We start from the raw sequence: 16,516 nt of genomic DNA on the forward strand, positions 1-16,516 counted from the left end.
TTCCCCAACCAGGGACTGAACGCATGCTCCCTGCTTGGGAAGCCCAGAGTCTTAACAGCTACACCACCAGGGAAGTCCTGATCCACCTACTTTTTGAAAAAGCGGAAAACATTCCCATGTGTTTGGATTTTTTACTTTGTACTTCCTCTTTTCTCCTTTGATGCCCTGAATTCAGTCTTGTGTTCTGATGCCTGTTCATTGATTCTTCCTAGTTTTGACGAAATCTCACTCACAACCAGATTTTTAGTGTTAACTTGCCCAGATTGAGGTTGGTGCCATTCATTCTGGGGTTTGGTGACCTAGCGCTGCTTCTCAGTATATGATTCTGAGCTGTGTCCACGTCTTATTCTGGGGATGCTATGCAAAAGGAACCATACTTATCGCCACGGGAAGGATCGGGACAGAGTTGAGGACAGAATCCATGGAGCATCTACTTTAGTATGTGAGCCCATGGTTCCAAGCACTGTTCTTTGTATAGATAGATGCTTGGTAAAAATTTGTTAATGGAATAAATGAAAAAACAAAGCAGTTATAGTAGCATCTCATAATGTGGAAAGGGAAGTACTATTCAGCTAATGCTGAACATGCTGCTTCTTTACCTGAGGCATCACAGTAGGTGCTGAGAATTCAGAGATGGAAAGGTAAGGAATTTGCACTCTATTGGAAATTTAGAGTTAAAGGAAAAGTCTGGGTGGTTAGCTTGGACAGATGATAAAGAAAGAAAGTGAAGTCGCTCAGTCGTGTCCGACTCTGACCCCATGGACTATAGCCCGCCAGGCTCCTTCATCCATGGAATTTTCCAGGCAAGGGTACTGGAGTGGGTTGCCATTTCCTTCTCCAGGGGATCTTCCCAACCCAGGAATAGAACCTGGATCTCCTGCACTGCAGGCAGACTCTTTACCGTCTGAGCCACCAGGGAAGCCCACGGACAGATGATAGAAAACCTATTAAATTAATAGGTTAATTAGGTAGGTTAATTAAGTAGGTCTTAATTCCAGGTCCTGGTTCAAAAAAGTCTTGAATATGTTGGGGGAATTACAATGTGTGAGGTGAAAAAATTCTTGAAAACAAATGGAAAATTTTTCTCTTGAGTCTTGATGGTGGGCTGCAGAACGATGGCTTCTGGTGGGGTGGGAGCTGGCAGGTGAAGGATCTGACAAAGGACAAATGTCAAACCCATATGAGGTCATGAGCAGGTTTTCCTGGGCTGCTCATTTTACACTTTTTCTGGGATACTAGTTACAAAAGGAGACTTTTTCTTTTTTCATATTTAAAAACAGTCACACAGCCTCCAGGAGGTCAGGGTTCTTTTACTGGCATGGCCTGGCTTTTAAAATAATGAAATCTGCTGTGAGACACATCTGAGGTTCTGAATTTTTTTGGAAACAGGGCCTCAACCTTGCCAGTAAATTTGAGCTTTTACTTAATGTCACAGTATGGTGTGGTCAATGCTTTTTGATTATGAAGCAAGCTCTAAAAAATTAGAACTGAAGTGATCTTCCTCTTTCTGAACTGTAAGTTATCTTTCACAGCATCTCATTGGAGAGGCGACCTTGAGGGCTAAAGTAAGTAGGTTATCCTCCCATCTAACCAGCACGAGTAACTGTCTGGTTACTGTGAGTGACACGAGCCGAGTCGGGTGGAGGGAAATGTGGGTGAGTTGCATTTTGAGATCTGGGTTGCTGTTTGTCACTCTGTCTCTTGCCATTGCTAAGCACAAGCAATCATCCTTTGCTGAAAGTTGTTACCCAAGGGGAACCCTGTCCCAGGCTGTTGATACCCTCTATGTCAAGGCAACAAGCCTCAGAGCAACGATTCCAGTAAGTATTAGGCTCTGCTTAGAATGAAGATTTAAGGGACATTAGAAATGCTGGATAAATCTTATTGCTGTTTGTTTTATTGTAGGAAGATCGCATAAAAAATATACGGTTACTAAAAAAGAAAACAAAAAAGCTATTTATGGTAAGCCAGGGGGTGATTTTCTTTCTCACATTTCTACTTGTTGCATGCTTTTCTCCTCATGTTTTTAATTTTTCCAGATGGTCATGAAGTAATAATCAAGGGGATATTTTGGTTCATTTTACAAAAGCTGTTCATGGTTTACCTTATGCATTTTTTTCTATCTTATTTATAGAAAAACTGCAGATTCCAGGAACAACTTCTGTCCTTCTTCATGGAAGATGTTTTTGGTCAACTCCAATTACAAGTTTGCAAGGAAATGCACTTTGTGGAAGACTTTCATAGCCTTAGGCAGAAATTGAGCCGCTGTGTAAGTATGCACAGCAAATATGGTTTTGATCCTAGACATCTACCTAGAAAATAGCATATTTTGTCTTCACCCCAAAGGGTGAGTAAAGGGATTTTCTACTTGTTGGCTTGTAGTCCAAATGGAGCATCCATCAGCAGGGAAACAATATCAAATAATCCTGCATAACTTGTCATGCCACTATGTACTGTTTCTTAAGGAATGACATGTAAAATAAGTTGAAGAGACCTAAATGAACATGGGATGCTCCTCAGATCAATATTTAGTTTTTCAACTCCATCTCTCTTTGTGCAAATCCCAACTAATTCATTCATTTAACAAATATTTCTGAAGCACCAATGATGTGCCAAACACTTTTCTAGAATGTCATTGTTTTTCTTCTTTTCTTTCTTCCTTTCTCTCTCTCTTTTTTCTCTTTCTTTTTTGCTCACTTTCTCTCACTGCCTCTCTCTTTCCCATATTGTTAAGTGCTTTTAGATTGACTTTTTCTTATTTATTTGTGTAAGTATAGAATTGTATCCTTTACAAGGCAAAGTCTCAATCAAAACAAAATGATAAAAGAAATGTGTTTTGTTTGGTACCTAAATTATCTGATGCTGTGGTATGGTCACTGTCACCCTAAGCAATGGGGTACTAATTAAGAAGGCAGAAGTGACCGTATTTCTAACATCCATGATATTAAAGATCAGTATAGAAAAACAAAACAAGTAAAACAACCAAGCCAGGATCTGTGCAATATTAGCTGGCTTGCCTCTGTGAGAAGTGTTGAGTCTTTTCTGTGGCATGGGTTTTGTTCTAAGGATGCTGTTTCCAGTCTCCTGTGGTTGTACTGGGAGGTGGTACAAAGTAGGGGGTAGTGATGGTTATTACAGTCCTTTGGTCACCAGAAGGTAATGAGCTTTCTATCCTTGGGCATCAGGGTCATGAAACTTAAACTCTGGGCCATTGGTAGTAGATTTTCAGTTTTAAAATATCGGGACATCTTTTTCTTGTGGTCCATGAAAGTACACGGTAATCCAAATTCCAGCTGACAGTGAAGAGACTTTTTATAAGGGTGAGCTGGTCAGTAGGGTAAAAAATACAACAAATTTATGTTCCCTTTGTTAGTTTGTGTTTAAGTTACATCCTCGTTTGGAACTTAGGTTGCATTCAGTTCAGTTCAGTCGCTCAGTCGTGTCCAACTCTTTGCCACCCCATGGACTGCAGCACACCAGGCTTCCTGTCCGTCACCAACTCCTGGAGCCTACTCAAACTCATGTCCATCACGTTGATGATGCCATCCAACCATCTCATCCTTTGTCATCCCCTTCTCCTCCCACCTTCAATCTTTCCCAGCATCAGGGTCTTTTCCAATGAGTCGGTTCTTTGCATTAGGTGGCCAAAGTATTGGAGTTTGAGCTTCAGCATCAGTCTTTCCAATGAATATTCAGGACTGATTTCCTTTAGGATGGACTGGTTGGATCTCCTTGCAGTCCAAGGGACTCTCAAGAGTCTTCTCCAACACCACAGTTCAAAAACATCAATTCTTTGGCACTCAGCTTTCTTTATTGTCCAACTCTCACATCCATACATGACTACTGGAAAAACCATAGCTTTGACTAGATAGACCTTTGTTGGCAAAGTAATGTCTCTGCTTTTTAATATGCTGTCTAGTTTGGTAATAGCTTTTCTTCCAAGGAGCAAGCATCTTTTAATTTCATGGCTGCAGTCACCATCTGCAGTAATTTTGAAGCCCCCCAAAATAAAATCTGCCACTGTTTCCATTGTTTCCCCATCTATTTGTCATGAAGTGATGGAACTGGATGCCATGATCTTAGTTTTCTGAATGTTGAGCTTTAAGCCAACTTTTTCACTCTCGTCTTTCACTTTCATCAAGAGGCTCTTTCGTTCTTCTTCGCTTTCTGCCATAAGGGTGGTGTCATCTGCATATCTGAAGTTATTGATATTTCTCCCGGCAATCTTGATTCCAGCTTGTGCTTCATCCAACCCGGCATTTCACATGATGTACTTTGCGTATAAGTTAAATAAGCTGCATAGTTTCCCATAAACTCTCATATTCCATTAAAATAATAAGGTAAAAAGTCATCCAATTTAATGTAATATTATTGTAAATGAAGTTTGTTAATGATGCTGAGGTACTAGAAATCCTTGTCTGATACAGTACAGTATATCTGGACACCTGCAACTCCCAAAAGCCACGTCTGCTTTGACCACTGATTTTGTTTCTTCAACTCATATAGCTAGAGACCACATAATAGTTATAACCTAAACCGAGCAATGTTTCAGATGAAAAACTTAGATACCATAGAGCTATCTAGGAACTCTGGTTTTCCTTTACTTGTTGTGGGAGAAGTCATTTCCTAAAGGGACCTTAATTTGTCAAGAGCTTTTCTTGAGAGACTTGGGCTACTGCAGGATGGGAGGAGGGCGGTACCGCTCAGGCTGATCGTGGAGGCTTTCCAAGGCGGCTGGCTCCCCCTTGTGGCCAAATACGAGCACCTCGCCTAGCCAACCATCCTGAGCGCCACCTAGTTCTGGTCTTTCCTTCTAATATTCTCCCCTCCCAATACAACCCTTATTAGCTTTGGTTAATTTGGCTCACAAGCTAAGGAGTTTATGTGCTGGAGTAAACAAACTGCCTCCGTGAAACTGTAAAAAAGAAAGTCGAAGGATTAAGCTGAGCTTTAGAAAGTCGCCTCAGATATTGCTTTAGGAAAAGAAGTTGAATTTTAATAACAGGCTTGCATTTAGTTTTTCTGGCAATCACCGTTTTTTCTTTTTGGCTACAGAAGCAAGTATGTGTCTAATATAAATTAACTGAGCGTTTGCCGCTCTATGTGGGATTCTGAATCAGTGGATGGGGCAGAGTTTAGGAGGGAGAAGTTATAAAATGCGAAGTAGGTGACATTTATTTGCATGTGACATTTTCTTTTCTTCTTTTTTGAACATTTGCTTTAATTTTGGGAAGACAGGCATGGGGGCAGCTTTGCTAAGCAGGGCAGCCGCGCCCTCCCCCAGATGTGTGATTGTCACTTTGTTTCTTTTTTCCACCTTCCTTCCAGGGACCTCAGGCTATCATTAATTCTTGAATATGCCAATGAATCAAAGCTTTGCAAGTTGCAGAAAACTTTTCTCCCCCTTCCATGTGGCTCTGCTGGTTGCTTTAAAGCTCTCCTCTCTTTCGTACTGAAACTTGGGCAGACTTTCGAGGAACTGATTCTGAGACTAAATCCATGTTTTGGTCTATAGAATCTGGAGTTACGAAAGAAAAAGAAAACCAGAAATAGCATCTATTATCCAATCCAGTCATCTCTTTTCTTTATTGGATGCAAACATTCCTAGGTGTGGTGATTCTGACTCAAGAATAAATCTTCGGAAATATCTGTATGATATCCCTTATAGGAATCTAAAAAGAAATTATACAAATGAGCTTATTTTACAGAACAGAATCAGAGAGGGGGAAAGAGTCGAGGGAAGGGACGGATAGTTAGGGAGTTTGGGATTGATATGTACACACTGCTATATTTAAAATGGAAAACAAAAAGGCTGCAGCAATTTACATTCTCACCAACAGTGTAGGAGGATTCCCTTTTCTCCATATCCTCTCCAGCGTTTATTATTTGTAGAGTTTTTGATGATGGCCATCTGACCAGTGTGAGGTGATACCTCATTATAGCTTTGATTTGCATTTCTCTATTAGTGATGTTGAGCATCTTTGCACATGCCTGTTGGCCCTCTGTATGTCTGCAGGGGTGAGACTCCAGGCAAAAGAAACAAGGGAAAGAGCACTGCAATGATGTGCTTGGACTAAAGTGTGCACACTAGTGCCATAAGGAAGGACAAGGAGAGTCTGAGGAAGAGAGAAGACCGGGACGGAAGTGGAAGTGTCTGGCTCTTCGACCCCATGGACTGTAGCCCACCAGGCTTCTCTGTCCATGGAATTCTCCAGGCAAGAATATTGGAGTGGGCAGCCATTCCCTTCTGCAGGGATCAAACCCAGGTCTCCTGCATTGCAGGCAGATTCTTTATCATCTGAGCCATTAGGGAAGCCCAGACTGGGATGAGCCCAAGGTTTCTACTCGGAAAGCCTGCTGATTGGTGGCATCATTCACTATATCAGAAGGAAAAAGCTTGGAGAAAGGTTAATAAATTGCTTTAGGTCTGCTAAAAGTTTGACAAGTCCCATGCATAAATACAATCACAGGAGTGATAATCAAAATATATATCCATATGTTTATATTTATGATGTATTTATTAACAGATTTATTGATACATAATTAGCATGCAGTTAACTGAATGGATTTAGAGCGTGTTATTGGGTAGTTTTGACATATGTGTATATTTGTGAAATCACCACCGCAATTAAGATGATGAACACATCCATCATCCCTCAAAATTTCTTTGTTTGGCTTGGTAATTCCTTTCCCTTTCCCTCCCCAACACTGGTTCCAGAGGACCACTGACCAGCTTCCTGTCACTATGGATTTATTTGCATTTCCTAGGATTTAATGTAAATGGTTTTACAGATGATCCCTAACTTACAATGGTGTGATTTTTTACTTTAGAGAGGTGCAAAAGGTATGTATTTCCAATTTTCTTGGGCTAGTGATTCCTGGCATGGTACTCTCTCTTGATATGGGACCGCAGCAGCAGCCACAGCTCTGGGTCAGCCATGAGATCATGAGGGTAAACAACCAATTCACTTACCACCATTCTGTGCCCAGACAACTATTCTTTCACTTTCATTACAGTGTTGAATAAATTCTATGAGATATTCAACATTTCATCATGAAATAGGCTTGTGTAGGTGATTTTTCTCCATTGTAGGCTAATGTAAGTGTTCTGAACACATTTAAGCTAGGCTAGGCTAAGCTACCATGCTTGGAAAGTTAGTTATACTAGGCATATTTTTAAGTCTTTATCGAATTTTTTGCAACCTTGTTTCTGTTTTATGTTTCAATTTTTTGTCCTTGAGGCATGTGTGATATTAGCTCCTAAACCAGAGATTGAACCCATACTCCCTACGTTGAAAGACAAAGTCTTAACCACTGGACTGCCAGGGGAGTCCCTTAAATGCATTTTTGACTTAAGATATTTTCAACTAACAATAGGTGGTTTATCAGGACTTAAGACAATTATAAAATGAGGAAAATCTATATATGTGTCATATTCTTTAAAGTCTGACTTCTTCTACCCAGTATAATTATTTTGAGATTCATTCATGTCATTGAGTGTATCAAATATTTCTTCCTTTTTCATTGCCAATTAGCATTCCACTGTAATGATATACCACACTTTATCTATTCATCTATTGATGGCTATTTATTTTTTCCAGTTTTTCATAATCACAAATACAGCTGCTATTACTATTTATATACTTCCCCAGTGGCTCAGTCAGTAAAGAATCCACACTTTATCTATTCATCTATTGATGGCTATTTATTTTTTCCAGTTTTTCATTATCACAAATACAGCTGCTATTACTATTTATATACTTCCCCAGTGGCTCAGTCAGTAAAGAATCCCCCTGCAGTGCAGGAGACCCAGGGTTCAATCCCTGGGTGGGAAAGAGTCCCTGGAGAAGGAAATGGCAACCCACTCCAGTAATCTTGCCTGGAGAAATGCCATACAAGTCTTTGTTTGGAGAGATATTCTCACTTCTGTTGAGTAACCACTTAAGTGGTAGGAGAGTAAACACCTAGGCTGGATCATAGGTTAGGTGTATGTTTAATTACAGCCAAGCTGTTTCCTAGAGTGGTTGAATCAGTTTACATTTCTACCAGTAGTGTATGGAGATAAAATTGTTCAACATCCTTGTTATCATTTTTTATGGTCAATGGCAAAGTTTTTTTGGTTTTATTGTGGATAGTTTCTATTGCTATATCCTCAGTTCAGTTCAGTTCAGTAGCTCAGTCGTGTCTGACTCTTTGCGACCCCATGAACCGCAGCATGCCAGGCCTCTCTGTCCATCACCAACTCCCTGAGTCCATCCAAACCCGTGTCCATTGAGTTGGTGATGCCATCCAGCCATCTCATCCTCTGTCGTCTCCTTCTCCTCCTGCCCTCAATCTTTCCCAGAATCAGGGTCTTTTCCAATGAGTCAGCTCTTCGCATCAGGTGGCCCAAGTATTGGAGTTTCAGCTGCAACATCAGTCCTTCCAATGAACACCCAGGACTGATCTCCTTTAGGATGAACTGCTATATCTTCAAGTTTACAAAATTTACAAATCTTTTAGTCTGTAATATCTAACCTACTTTAGTCCCATTCAGTATATTTTTCATCTTAGACATTATAGCCTTGTTACTAGAAGTCTGAATTTGTTCTTTTTAATATTTTCCCTTTTCCTACTTCACATGATCCATCTTTCCTTTAGCTTCTAGAATGTACTATATGGCCTATATTTCTACATTATCAATCTCTGATAATTATTGTTTAGATCTATTAATTCATAAAACATTGCAAAATAATCCTTTTAAAATTCTATTATATTTCCTTTATTTATAAATATGGATAATTATATAAAGAGAATCTCTCCCTTATTAATTGTTTGGCTGTCCTGAGGACCTTATCATATAAGAAGGTCAGAATAAACATGTAATTCTGGTTCTTACCTGTTTTAAATATTGTGATTTTCTAGATAGTGTGCAATTCTATTTAGGGTCAACTGTTTATGCAAATATAGGAGATATTTTTAAAAGTTACCAAGAGATGACATATTTTTAATTAAAACTTGTCATTTCATTTGCTCCACCAATTTCATCTGTACTGTTTAAAAAGAAACGTAATTCTTTTTCTTTATTTATCAGTTTTCAATATAAGGGTTGATTTTCTAATATTCTTTCAAGGTGATCAATGAGTTGTTATTTTCTCTTCACTTCATTATTAACTCATGGACATAATTCTTTTTCATTTTTGAGAAGTCTTTCTGGTTCTTTAAAGTCTAGGGTTTCTCTATAAATTCACCAAGACTGGCATCTTCTTGAGCCATTCTTAAGACACAGCACTACAGCAATTTTCGTGATAGACTCCAATGTCTGGAATCCCAGCACCACTGCATTCGAATGTCATCTTATTGTTTCTGAGAACATTCTAGGTATTTTGCAGCACCTTCCCTGTAGCTCAAATGGTAAAGAATCTGATTGCGAGGCAGGAGACCAGGGTTCAATCCCTGGGTTGGGAAGTTCCTCTGGAGAAGGGAATGGCAATCCACTCCAGTATTCTTGCCTGGAGAATTCCATGGACAGAGAAGCCTGGCGGGCTACAGTCTGTGGGGTTGCAAAAAGTCGGACATGACTGAGTGAACACAGTCAGTAAAATATTATACTTTTTAATAAGTCTGATTTGGGTAACTCAGGTGGTATAATTTTTTAAAGAAAAAAAGCAATGGATAACATAAATATCTTTATTTTTAATCTTTGTTAGCCATGAGAAGTGAAGTGAAAGTCGCTCAGTTGTGTTTGACTCTTTGCGACCCCATGGTATTTGTCTAAATGATATTTGGAAAGTATCTCTATGTAAAAAGACATTTTAAAGATTCTTATAGAAAAACCCTCAGACCTGAAAGGGAATTTAATAGTTGCTTAGTTGAATTCATGGGATAATTTGCCTAATTGCTAGTGCTCAAAGTTGAAACTGGAAAAAAGTACATTAGTTTTCAAGATTTCATCATCTACTTTAATTAACATTTTGAGAGTCTAAATAGTAATTGGTAATTAGAGAGCTCTGTTTGTTTACATTAATTGTATGTAATTAATTTTTAAGTTTGGTAAGTCTTGTCAAATAGAATATTTGTGTCTCTAATTCTTGTAGAATGTTTGATAAGTAATTTGTACCATCAGTTGCAGCTAGCTAGCTTATCAAGTTGTGAAGCACTGACAATTATTTATGTTTGCAATTTTGAATATTTTAAAAATCATAATTGGTTGAACTGATAAAAACTGAAGCAGGAAATAAGACTAATTCTGGTTTATTCTTTCATTAACTATCAAGTCCTAAACTTGTCTTTAACAATACCAATAATCTCATCCTGAGGTTTTGGGAAGAATTAAATAAGATACTATGTCAAAGTGCCTAATATGTAGTAGTTCTGTAAAATTTTCATATCTTTCCTTATTGTTTTCCGTACTCAGAACACTAATTTTCTTCCAATTACATTTGCTCAACAATTTTCAGAGGAGAGATTCTCTTAAACAATCAAATACCTTTGTAGTGCCTAATGTTAGTGTTTTACTTATAGTGTTATTTTAAGTGAAAGATAAAGAGATCGTTTACGAGTCATCAGTTTTATCTTTGGTAAATATATTTTCTAATTATATTATAGAATTTCTTTTCTGTCAAAGTTATTCCTTAGTTGTGCTGGGCTGTGCTAAGTCAATTAAGTTGTGTCCAACTCTGTGCGACCCTATGGACTGTAGCCTGACAGGCTCCTCTGTTCATGGGATTCTCAAGGCAAGAATACTGAAGTGGGTTGTCATGCCCTCCTCCAGGGGATCTTCCCAACCCAGGGATTGAACCTGCATCTTTTACGGTCTCCTGCATTGACAAGCGGGTTCTTTACCACTAGTGCCACCTGGGAAGCCTGGTACATGCTCATAAAAGATTGTAGTATAGTAAAACTCTTTATGTTGGAAGAATTTGAGGTCATTATTTGTGAGAATACAGGGTGAGAGACTATGACATGTACAGCTGTCCACTCCCTGACCAAGCTATTTCATTTCCTCAGAATTATCAGTGGAGAGGGATTATTCATTTTTGCTTTAGTGTATAGAATACCCAATACACATTTTCATGATTTTTCAAACACATTGTGGATATTGGGGATACAGATTTAAGGATTACATTTATTTTTTCATCAAATTGTTTTAAACAGAGCTCACTAATGCCCAGTATATACTTCAGACTACTAGTCTGAAGTAGCTCTAAGCTGATGCTTGCATTTCATTCATTGATACATTCATTCAACAAGCACTGAGTATCTAGTGTTGCTGAACACTATCCAGATGCTGGAAATTCAACAAAAATTGATACATAATATCTCTTTTTGTACAGAACTCTTTGGCGAATGCTCTCAGTCAGTTTTAGCAACTCTCAGATTTTGATAGGTGCCATGAAGGGAGCAAACAAGAGGATCCTGAGGGCTGGAGATTGGGGGCCATATCACAGGTAACTGAATCTGACACCAGAAGGGTGTTTGAATGATCATTTTTGGACTTCCCTGGCTGTCCAGTGCTTAAGACTCCACAGTCCCAATGCAGGCAGCACAGGTTCGATCCCTGGTTAGGGAACTAGGATCCCACATGCTGCCAGGTGTGGCCCCCAAAATAGTAACAATAATAACAAATTAAATAAATAAATAAACTCTGTTCTCTCTAACCTTCTAGCATCAGGCTTCCTCTGCCTACTCATCCATTCTTTCTCTTTATTCCACTCCATTTTAGTCACCTTCAAGATGCAACTCTCTTGTTTTTTCCTTCTGGAAGCCTTCTGGGATCCCATAGTTGGATGGCCTCTGCTATGTCCCCAGAACGGGTTTTTGTTTTTAAATCACAATATTCATCATGTAGTATTGTGATTTTCCTTCGCTGTCTCTGACAGTTATGAGCCATTGCTTGTGCCCCAAAGCAGTTTTCAGCATGTAGGGCACTTTTATAAATTAAGTAAAATCAATGCTATGTGGTCAGAGACACGATTATATGCCTAGTGTAGAGTAAGTATGCAATAAACATCCATTGACTTAATGGTGAATGATTAGGCTGTTGCTTTGTGTTTGTTATTCTGTGACTATCACACACACATTATTTTTTTGTTTTTGAGCCAATCCCTGGTTGTTCCAGCCCTGCTAATAAATTGCCTCTCGTCCAGATCATAACTGCTTTGCCTGAGTCTGTCAAGTCATGCAGCCATTCTTAGAACAAAACTGCTTCCCTTTGGTTTTGCATGCTGTTTTCTGCAAATGGAACTATACCTTGAAATATAAGGTAAAGGGAATCATTGTTTTGTAAATTCCTCCTTCCAAGCAAAGAAATCTGAATTAGCAGTAAAATCAGGCTATCCCACTGGGTCTATAGACATGTTTATAACAGTGAGGAAAATGAAAACCTCTTGCATTTACTAGGGGTCATTTACAGTAAACGGAGCTCAAGGCACCAGAGAGAATCCCATAAACCTACAGAGCTCTACAGGAAATGCTGCCACTATTAAGTGATGGGTTTTATTTTTTGCCAAATGTTGTTTTTCTCCTCTTCTACTCTCTTTGTTCTTCTCAGGGTAGCATGTGCCTTAGATGGAGTGAAGTCAGAAAACTTTCTTGTAATTCCTACCCTATTTATGGGAGGCCCCGTAGACCCAAGCTGTCTGGGGAGAGGGCCTCGTCATTAAGGAATGCCTTAGTGACATTTCATTTCTGTAACGTCCAGAATTTGGTTGGCTTCTTTGGTCTCACGTTTTCAGTGTTAAATCTTTTTTGTTTGTTTGTTTTTTCAGTATTTATTTAGTTATGGCTGTGCTGAGTCTTCATTACTGCACAGGTTTTTCTCTAGTTGTGGCAAGTGGGGGCTACTCCCTAGTTGCAGAGCACAGGTTTTTCATTGCAGTGGCTGCTCTTGTTGCAGAGCAGGGGCTGTAGGATGCGCAGGCTTCAGTGGTTGCAGTTCCTGGGCTCTAGAGCACGGGGCTCAGTAGTTGTGGCGCACGGGCTTAGTTGCTCTGTGGCATGTGGATCTTCCTGGATCAGAGATCAAAACCCTGTTTCCTGCATTGGCAGGTGGATTCTAGTGTTAAAATTTTAAATCCTGACACAGGCATATTTGATATTGTGCTCTATGACTTGCTTATTCAGTTCCTTGTGACTGATCTTTGCATCTAAGAACTTTGGATATATTGGAATTGGCAAGTATTGGTTATCCTCATGAAGTCCTCTCTTCCAGTTGCAATGTTTGGGCAAACTACATTTATACTAGATAATTTCTGACTGGACAGATTTAATATCTAGCCAAATTCTCCATTTAAAAGGTGATAGGCAGTCTTCTCTATAATAATTATTTCCAGAACTACTCTCCTGGCTGGAACTAGACTCGGTATTTCTAGAATTTACTTTTGCAGTTCCAATCTGGAAAACAAATGAACAAAGGGAGCAAAACACACACACAAATACACACACACAGAGGATTTCATCTTTTGTTTATTATCACACTGTGCATTTTCAGGTTGAAATCTCTCTGTCTCTGAGTGTCTTTCTCTGTCAGTTAGCTTAGGCTTTTAGAGGCATTCCCGGTATTTCCCCTGGGATAATACAGACTAGAGATCTTTGAACTAGCCTTTCTTTGGAACTGGATTTTTAAGATTTTCAACAGGAGAATGGCTTGGCTGGAATATCTTTTCCAAGTTATGCAGTTTTTTTAAAATATAAAAAAATAGTATAATAGTGTATATATAGTGTATAAGTAGTGTAATATAGTGGCTTTTAAATACATACTCTGGAGTCAAAATACCTGGGTTTGGATCTCAGCTCTTCCACATATTAATACTATGTGAACATTGACAGAATGTTAACTTCAAAGCTTGGGTTTTCCAACCTGTAAAATGAGGGTAATAATAGTACTGACCTCATAAGGTTGTTTTGAGGACTGAATGAGTTGATAGAACCAAAGCCTTCATATTAGTGCCTGACACAGAATGCTAACAAAATACACGTTGAATACTATTATTTTTATCTAACAATCTTCACATGAAGGGAAATTGGGATAAAGAAGAACCGCTAGATTTTTATCTTCTATTATTGATCTTGTATCTGTTGATTTTCCCATCTACCCCTATCCTATTTGCTAGCTCTGTTTTGCTCATTATTATGTCTTTAGTGCCTGGCACATGATCTAACACTTAGCAGGCACTTCATGAATGCTTGTTTAACGAAGGAATGAATTCTTTCTGACTGTAGCTCTGATTCCCGGATCGGTTCCACATTGTTTTGGCCTCACAGGATCTGGTGTGGGAGGAAACATCCTCCGAATTCATGGCTCTAATCACAGGGAGGTTCAGCCCTTGTGCTTGTGAGTCCTGCAGACAGAATCTTCACGTTCTGCGTGCAGCTCTTCCATGCCTCATCACAAAAGCCCCTTTCACAGGAAGAATTTCTACCTTCCTAGGCAAGGTCTCCCCTATGGGAATCAGTGGGAGAAAAAAAGATGAGGAAAGGAAGATGGAGAATTTCTTCCTCCATGACTCCTAAGTGATTCTCATGCTCAGATTTGAAAACTCACCTCCTCAAAGGAGACCAGCATTTCCCAATCCCTCCCCACCCCAAGTCAGGCTATAAGCTGTCTTCTCAAGACACTAGCTTACTCTTCCTCCTAATTTAGAAACTAATATTCATTTCCTGGTGCTTTCTCCTGGGAATCAACATCTAAATATTGTACTATGCAATATTTACAACAGCCAGGGCGATTTTTCAAAAAGTAAAATTTTTTTCTCATCATCCCCACATCTCTTGTGTTTTCAGCATCTCTCTTACTCCAGCCATAGTTTCTTTAAGTTTCTGGAAAGTGTAGTCTTTCTTGCCTCAGGACATTTGCACACCTTTCGCTCAGGTTCCCTGAGTTATCCCACCTGTGTATCCTTTCCAAATCCCTCTTTTCTTTCTTCACTTCCTCATATACCTGCTGCTTTCCCCCTTTTCAAACCTTAATTTAAGTGTCATTCCTCAAAAGAACCTTCTCTGACCATCCAGTTGAAAGAGGATCATTTCTGTAGATCCCTATCGTAGAGTTGTGCATTACAAACACAGCTTTATTTGCAGCTTGTAAATTTTCATTTTTCATTTTTTTAAAAGGTTTATCATTATTCTCCCTCATGAAACTGTAAACTCTGTTAGGACAGAGGCCAGGTATTATTTATTTGCCAGCGTATTTCATGCCCACAACACGCTCAAAAATTGTTGGTTGAGTGAATGGAAGAGTGAGTACTAGTGCTTCTTCAGCAATATTTCTGTATTTACTGCTAATTTCTTAGATTTCCTGTACTTCATCAGCTAGAGAGATGAAATCCATTACCAGGATGAAAAGAACATTTTACGAGGTTAAGTATACCAAATTTTTGTCTTTGAGTACTTTTTTTTTTAAGATATGAAATATCTCTGTTTCTAATATTTCTACTTTATCTGCAGATTGGAAAGAAAGGAATCTACAAAGCCATCAGTGAACTTGATATTCTTCTTTCCTGGATTAAACAATTCTTGGAAAGTATTAATTAATTCAAGGAGCCAAGTGGATTGATTTGATTATTATTTTGAAATATAAATAATTCACTTTCACTTTCACTTTTGAAATATAATGAGCACAACCAGAGATAAATTTACAGCAGTGTATTTCCTTTTAAATATTTTGTACATAGTACTAACAGCAAGTTAGATGACTAGAGGAATTTAATGCAATAACATTTTGGAGATAACTTGTCATTAATGTGCACATTTTCTGTATTTTCAAAGAATGCTTTCATCTTGAATATATTTTGTCATTCCAAAGTGCACTGTATGAGTTTAATCTAAAAGTGTATAACCAGAATTAAATCATGTGATATTTGCTCAAAGAAAACGACAGATTTCTGGGATACAATATAGTGAGACTTACATATATGCCATGTATATAATATTGTCTACTTAAGGAGTAAGCATAGCATAGCGTAGGGCTTGATGCTAATTAATTATGCCCAGTGTGAACTTAGCCCCTAGCAGATTTTGATTTTAATGAAATAAACTGTGTTTCTTTGTCCTGGATGTCCTTTCTAAGACAGTATGCTAGAATTTCATTCAGTACAATGGGTAACTATCAGATCAAATCAAATGTTTGCACATGTAAACTAACTGCTTGGAATGGTTTACTAGATACACTTTTGACAGATAACTCAAGCTACATAGACTACAAGGAACTAAGTGGAAATGATGTTAAAGCTTGATTATGTTCTTTCCAGGTGCTATGCAATTAAGAAAGTTATTAGAAGCCAAATAGAAGTCTGAATGCAGTTCAGATTCTACCACAGGAAACTTGCCATACTATCTAAAAACCTTACCCATACAGCTAGCCCTTCAGTTGAACGAGTCATACAGCCTGACTATTGTTTTGCATCAAACGGACCCCATTTCAGCATAGTAATCATGGGCAGTTTCAGAGAGCAATTTGTGTGATGGCTAATTCGCTTCCACAAAGCATCCATTCTGTCTCTGCTGCACACAGACAACTCCAGGACTTGGTGTTTTG

The 16,516-nt window shown here is 38.7% G+C and overlaps 1 protein-coding gene across 1 annotated transcript; it reads left to right on the forward strand.

The window, feature by feature from the left end:
* The first annotated feature begins 1,627 nt into the window (after nucleotides 1-1,627).
* IL26 (interleukin 26) lies at nucleotides 1,628-16,035 on the forward strand. Its single transcript, XM_081589873.1, has 5 exons — nucleotides 1,628-1,820; nucleotides 1,906-1,962; nucleotides 2,135-2,269; nucleotides 15,273-15,338; nucleotides 15,427-16,035. Exons 1-5 carry the CDS (start codon nucleotides 1,650-1,652, stop codon nucleotides 15,511-15,513), a joined length of 516 nt encoding a protein of 171 aa, XP_081445999.1. The 5' UTR covers nucleotides 1,628-1,649; the 3' UTR covers nucleotides 15,514-16,035.
* The last annotated feature ends 481 nt before the right edge of the window (nucleotides 16,036-16,516 follow it).

The sequence above is a fragment of the Giraffa tippelskirchi genome, chromosome 4, assembly GCF_054371585.1.
Source record: "Giraffa tippelskirchi isolate mGirTip1 chromosome 4, T2T-mGirTip1v1.2.pri, whole genome shotgun sequence".
In the NCBI taxonomy this organism is placed as follows: Eukaryota; Metazoa; Chordata; class Mammalia; order Artiodactyla; family Giraffidae; genus Giraffa; species Giraffa tippelskirchi.